Here is a 6458-nt window from a genome sequence, read left to right on the forward strand (position 1 = left end):
AGTGAGATGATAGATTCAGCATTTTTCCGAAGGACAACGTTAACGTTAACGTACATTCATCCAAATGACATTATACTGCACAAAGTAAAACTGTTGAATGTCCGATGGGCCTTCTTTAATGCATGCATATTTTGCTGATGATAAATTTACTATTGATAATTTCCTAAGCATGGGAAAATAATAAAAATAATAGCCTAATAATAATAATAATAATAATAATAATAATGTTATTTCAACTAACCCAAAACCATCTGGGGAAGGACAAAAAGTGGCACATGCATGTCTTGGATTAGTTGATATGTTGACATCGAAGTTGGGATTTTTTTTATTATTATTGAGCCCCAATAAAAAGAAGTGACTGACAGGCCTATGTGAAGCCAAAAGGGGGGCAAAGTCCGACTGATTGCCATTGTCCACGCCATTGTCCAAGTCATCTTCTGCATCCCTTGAAATCATCCGTCTGCATCAAACAGGCCAAAATATTTACCAGAATTGGAAACGTAAATGTAAGGCGAGGCGTTTGCAGTTGGGTACATGACGGGGAAAGGCATAGGTAACAAGCATCCGCCCAGTAGGCTGCTGTCTTTGTAAAAAGTCGGTAATTGCACGTTTTTCCCTGCCTCTGGGAAGTGGTCTACGGCGAGCGGTCCCTCCATGTCCGTGGATAACTGTCTCTTCAGCTTATTGCGCCGGTTCTGAAACCAGATTTTCACCTGCGTCTCCGTGAGCTGCAGAGAGTTCGCCAGGCACGCGCGCTCCGAGCTGCTCAGATACCGCTTCATGTCAAAAGTCGCCTCCAGCTGGAATATCTGTCTCTTGGAGAAGATGGTGCGCGTCTTCTTCTTGACCGCTGCTTTGGAGTCCGTGCCGGCGCGGTCGTCCTCGGCGCTGTGCGCGCTCTGCGCTCTGGGACAGTCCGCGCTCAGCAGCGCTGCCTGCTCCCCGCAGTCTGCAGGCTGCGCTCTGCCTTTGGTTTGCGCTGTGGAAAGGAAGCGACAAAACGGGTTTCGATGCATATCATGTCTTTTTGCGACACACAAGGAGTGCGTGCCAATACACATAACAAGCAATGATGTAGTGGTGAATCAAAAGATGCGTGACCTGCAGTCGGAGATCATGAGAAGGCAAACATCCACCAATATAAACAAAAACTATTACATGTTCAGAAAAGCATTTTTTAAAGATCTTATCTAACTTATATTGCAACACAACTTGGATGTAGCTATGCTGTAAATTTGCCTAAAAAGATTTGTCAGCCTAAAAAGGTGTGTCACCTCTCTCCCCTGTCTAAAAAGGTGGATAAACGGGGTCCAGGTGGGTTTAAACTCCACTACATCCCTGTAAACAAAAGCAGTTTTACTGGAGAGACACTGAGAGATAGTGGTTTATCATGATTTAAACTCCCTGTTATGCGGGACTCACCTGTCTCTTCAGATCTGCTGTCTGACAGATGCCTCCTCCGGACGTCCCACACCTCATCACACCGGGCTTGGAAATCATTTTTACATCCACTGATCGTCTGTTCTTTTGCGGCAGCGTCAAAGTTTCTGCTGCTGTGCTTCAGGTTGAGGATGTTGTCAATAGTGAACGTCAAAGCAGCAGTCCGACATGGGGCATCCTCTTTGTTCATATTCCCTGCCGTTTAATTTGCTCCTCCAAGATTCCCGAAACATGGACGTCTCCGGACGCTCCAAGCACCATCGCTCCTCGGTTGCAACTAGAGGACAGAAGAGCGAGCGCACCGTTATCCAATGAACCGGAAGACTGAGGTTTAGCAGCTTTTGATTGGTGAAGTTGTGGGGCAGATGAGGGCGGGAGGCATATTTACGTCTGGCTGCAATATTCCAGCATTAAACACTTTTCTGCCATCAGAGATTACTCCTGATTGCTTAATGCACCGTAATGCGCAGTAAATTCAAGAGATCGCACGGTTGTATCCTTTATTCCCTCGGATAGGAAAGCAGAAGGCCACTCTATTGCCTCTGGTGCTTTTTGTTTGTTTCTTGTGACTTTTCCTGGGGAATCAAGTCCACCATCTTTTTAATCCAACCTCTGAATTAGTCAATGAGCCTATAGCCTACTTGTTAGACTTTCTCATTAATAAGGCTACTCATTCTCATCATTAAACCCATTAACATGCATGGAGAATTGGCTTCACAGGCCACAGATGCAGCAGTCATGGGGAAAACTTGCCTTGTCAAGAAGGAACCACAAAACAATGTATGCATAACGAACTATTTTATTCACACGTGGACATATTAGTGTACAAAAGTCTGTATGAAATCCTTTTAAATAAAAAAAACGTGGCAGTCAAAGAATACAGCTAAATAACGCACCCATGCTCTGAGCTATCAAAAGACACAAACACCAAAATGTCTGTTAATAACTGGTCAGGTTTCTACTTCGGAGGCCAGTCTGGGGATTTAGTGCATAGATGTCCCATGTTACTGTGGAGCATTCGTACATTTTGTGTGATTAATCAGCACAAAATAGAGTAGTTGAAGCTGGTGTGGCTTTGTGTGAAATGTCCTCCATTTAGGCCTGTGGACAGAGTTTTGGACAGTGCAAAAAAATCCATCTTATAGTCATTAAATCTAATATTGAGTCTTAAAATCTTATTTTTCTTAAAATAAGTGGAAAAAACTGTCAATGAGGTGAGATAATTTCACTTGTTTCCTATGCAAATCAGCTTGTTTGAAGAATTCTCAAGTAGGCCTATTCAATAATCTTGATACTGGTGGAGTAATCTGCCTTATTTTAAGATAGTGAAAGATGTTTCTTGGAAATTCCCAAAACAAGTGAGACTGCATTAGAAACAAGTGGATAGGCTATCTCACTCCATTGGAAGAATTCATGGACATTAGGACTTTAGGACTGAATATGAAACTAAATGCTGAGATGGACATTTTTGTAGCATATAGGCTATTTGATTGATCTGTCAGTGTCCAATGAGTCACAAGTAAGCGGCTCTCCTTGCACCCAACTGTTTTTTAAAGTCACACCAGCCCGGTCATCTGTGATGTCAAGAAAGACACCGGGTGAGCGAAATGGGACAGAGGGTAGTTAATAGCGCTAGAGAAGCCAAACACGGGCGGCGACACTTGGGGCAGGCCGGCCAGCGTCACGGACGCGTTGTTCTCGCGATACAACACGGGAACTCTGACGATCCTCTGGGCCGGGTAGGGGACGACCGCGGCGCCGCCGCCGGCCTCCATGTCCGCGGCGGTCTGCCTCTTCCACTTGTTCCGGCGGTTCTGAAACCAGATCTTCACCTGCGTCTCGGTGAGCTGCAGCGAGGCGGCCAGGCCGGCCCGCTCCGAGCTGCTCAGGTATCGCTTCAGGTCGAAAGTGGACTCCAGCTGGAACACCTGACTCCGGCTGAACACGGTCCGCGTCTTCTTCTTGCGCGCCGCTTTCGTGTCACCTGAGAGGAGGGAGAGGCAGAGTTTTCACTTAGCGTAACCGGAGCCAATCCCGGACAGCGTACAACCAAAAATTAACAATCAATAAAGGAATATAGGGTAATTCAGCCTGGACATAAATTAATCATTCCCCATTTCATTTTTAAAGTTGAATATCACTTTTACTTTATCTTGTTGCGCACTACTTTTGAGAGGCAAACAGATCTTATCCAATCGGACACTTCATCTAGTCCATGTCAGCGTAACCCTTCCTGTACCTTCATAATGGTACAGATAGCTGTATGAATGGTAGACTCAAGTAATTTATCAGCCAATACAGCCATCTCTGGTCTTTCGTTTTTTAATTACTCCTTGGCCTATCACTGTTAGGCTAACTGTGGGTCCCTGAAGACACCGTCGTCCAAAAGGGTTTGAGCTTCTTGTAAACTGATTGTCTTTATGTCTAAATATCTATAGACATTTATGAACGTTGATATTTAGCTTCTCAACTTTGTATGAGGTCATGTCACTTGCCTTTTGGTAGGGACCTCATCGACATAATGGCACCAAAAGACCCGAAACCAGGTTAGAGAGTGTGTGTCCGGAATTGGACACACCAAATGGGTACACCAAATGTCATAGCTAAGACTCTGCTCTTGTTCTTTCTCTCCCCAATATTTCCTGTCTCTCTTCACTGTAGATTTAATAAAGGCAAAAAATGCCCAAAAAAAGAATAAAAAAAGAGAAGAAAAAGGTAAATGTTTCTATATATGGGCTTCTGTTGTAGATATCTTTTGTTGAAAAAAACAGCTACGTTTTGAGAAAAACAACTCCGTTTCAACTGTACCATAGGCCTATCGGTTGCTATGGTAACCGCTATGCTCGCGCTGTCAACATTTCAGGAGAGGGCTTGCGTGACGAGAGCGCATGCGTGATGAATAATGCCCACTTTTGCAGCCACATAGGTGGGCTCGTTTTTTGACAGATTTATTCTCTAAAACGTGTCACGTGTTCTGTCACCTGTCTCACAGCTGTCCTCTCTCGCGCAGCAGGAGGAGCGCGCGTCGTCCTCCTCTCTGTCGTCCGTCAAACTGCCGTCTCCTCTCTCGTCCGGTTCGTCGTTGTCCTCCGCGGCTCCCGTTAAACTCGGGGAATCCCGGTCGCTGGTTGGCAGAGGCAGAGGCTGGTACTGTGGACCTGCGAGGGAGGGCATGGAAAAGTCACTGCAAATGCTGAACATCACTAGGCTACATTTCATTCTGAAGGTGTCCACAACTAGCAGGACAAAAGTCGGCATCTTTCAGACTTTTCACAGCATGAGAATTACGCACATCCATGCGCCCTGTCGTTTCCAAGATTATAAACGCGTTATGCATCAGCTGTCTCCACTGCTGGCCTATTTGAAGCACCAGAGTGAGATTACTGTGAAGTTTTAAGCGTAAAGGTTACTATACAGTAGTAGGCTAAATCGTTGGAGAGGTGTGATGTTTTTACGCACGGGATGGGGACAGTTTGAGCCTATTTGATCAGTAGTGGCCGATTTGAAGCACCAGAGTGAGTCATTTTTTAGTCAATGTGTTAAATATACAAGCTATTGTAGCCTAGTTCAGGTCTAAGTAATAACTGTAGGCTAGACTTTTACGCACGGGGCAGGGACTGTCTCACTATGATGTAATCCCTTTTAACGTTACTCGAAAATGAAGTGCATTATTGCAAGTTGTTCCTGATGTGTTGCATAACAGATAATTGCTGCGATGACCCCGGTTGGCAACTCTGGCGTAGTTTTTATCCCGGTTATCCAGGTATGAGACGGAGGTTGTGTCCCTGCGATAGACGCGGTATGCGATAGACGCAGTATCCTATCCTATATACTGTTTTCAGAATATTTTATATAACGGTATCCTTAATTAACCTGCTAGAGCACAAAACAACATTACATATGACAAAATCGACACTCACTCCTCGAGCTGCCGTAAGGTTTGTTGGGTGACGTCCCGCACCAGTTCAGTATCTCGGTGTCGTTCAGTCGCCGGGTCTCCAGTCCCAGAGAGGACATTTGGCTGTGGACGGTAACTTTGAACCCCCTGGTCTCACCCCGGTCCTCAGCCGAAGCCCCTCTGTCTGGAGTCCCAAGTAAATTCTCAATGTAAAAAGACGAGCCTCTCGAGGGAGGACCGCGCTGCGACCTCGGCGCTTTATCGTCCAGCATATTGAGCTGTTTTTGTCTTCTTTTCCAACCCGCTTTCACCTTTAAATTAATCTGCTGTGGATATTACAGAATCATTCCTGTGAATGTCTCTTGTCTCCATTCAGTCATGTCTTCTGCTCCTCGTAAACCGTACCGATGCAATCCATGAGAGCAAGCATAGCCCGAGCCGGTCGCACGGCTGTAAAGAAATCCAGACAGAAATTTCGTCTTGGCTTTGAACAAGCCAGGAAGCGAGGAGGGGAATTACTCCAGGAAATTCAGGGAATTACTCGTCCAAAGCCTCCCCTGTACACTGTGTGATAGTCTGCCTTGGGGGATCGCAGAGATGCTTTATTTAGGTCAATTAGGGAGCAAACCAAAGCAGAGATACAGTCTTGTCCTCGGGGCTGGAGATGCAGAGAGTTTCATGGAGAATGGCACAGTACCGCCTATTGGTTACATTTGTCCATGCACACTGTAAATTTACTATGAACACTATAAATGTATTATGTCATGCAGTTTACTCTCTTAATTACACTCTTATTTGAATACTGCAGAAGCCAGGAGGGTGGAAAAAATATAATTGCACGTGATTATTTTGTGTTTGATTATCCACTGCCTGGTGAATAAAGTTTCTTAATTGAGCCTTTAATTATTTTTTTAACTCTTAATTGAGTGTTTTGACCCTCAGCATGTCTTGTTATTTCCCCATCCATTAGAGAGAGCATACGGTTTTAATTCAACTGTGCAAGTAACGAAAATGTAAACCTGAAAATACGTCAAACCTCCAATTAACAGATACACAGAAAATGTTTTGGGCTAAACTGTTGAATACAAAATATAAGTGATGAAATGAGAATAATGAGAAA

General features: G+C 44.7%; 2 protein-coding genes across 2 annotated transcripts; both read right to left on the minus strand.

Moving 5' to 3' along the window:
- Positions 1-452: 452 nt before the first annotated feature.
- On the minus strand, positions 453-1630 carry LOC139911468 (homeobox protein HMX3-B-like). The gene is made up of 2 exons (XM_071899003.1): positions 1423-1630; positions 453-961 (listed from the first exon to the last, which is right to left on the minus strand). The coding sequence occupies exons 1-2, from the start codon at positions 1628-1630 to the stop codon at positions 453-455; spliced, it is 717 nt and encodes a 238-aa protein (XP_071755104.1).
- Positions 1631-2996: 1366 nt separating this feature from the next.
- On the minus strand, positions 2997-5457 carry LOC139911484 (homeobox protein HMX1-like). Its single transcript, XM_071899023.2, has 3 exons — positions 5361-5457; positions 4422-4598; positions 2997-3424 (listed from the first exon to the last, which is right to left on the minus strand). Exons 1-3 carry the CDS (start codon positions 5455-5457, stop codon positions 2997-2999), a joined length of 702 nt encoding a protein of 233 aa, XP_071755124.2.
- Positions 5458-6458: the final 1001 nt, after the last annotated feature.

Source organism: Centroberyx gerrardi, chromosome 23 (assembly GCF_048128805.1).
Source record: "Centroberyx gerrardi isolate f3 chromosome 23, fCenGer3.hap1.cur.20231027, whole genome shotgun sequence".
NCBI classification, from domain to species: Eukaryota; Metazoa; Chordata; class Actinopteri; order Beryciformes; family Berycidae; genus Centroberyx; species Centroberyx gerrardi.

Excerpts from the sequence above, each read along its gene's own strand:
- LOC139911484 (XM_071899023.2), bottom strand. The coding sequence starts at position 5,457 with ATGTCCTCTCTGGGACTGGAGACCCGGCGACTGAACGACACCGAGATA. Across the intron at positions 4,599-5,360 it reads ACCTTACGGCAGCTCGAGGA|GTCCACAGTACCAGCCTCTG; the intron begins GTGAGTGTCGAT and ends CCTCCCTCGCAG. Across the intron at positions 3,425-4,421 it reads AGAGGACAGCTGTGAGACAG|GTGACACGAAAGCGGCGCGC; the intron begins GTGACAGAACAC and ends CCCTCCTCTCAG.
- LOC139911468 (XM_071899003.1), bottom strand. The coding sequence starts at position 1,630 with ATGAACAAAGAGGATGCCCCATGTCGGACTGCTGCTTTGACGTTCACT. Across the intron at positions 962-1,422 it reads CAGCAGATCTGAAGAGACAG|CGCAGCCTGCAGACTGCGGG; the intron begins GTGAGTCCCGCA and ends CCAAAGGCAGAG.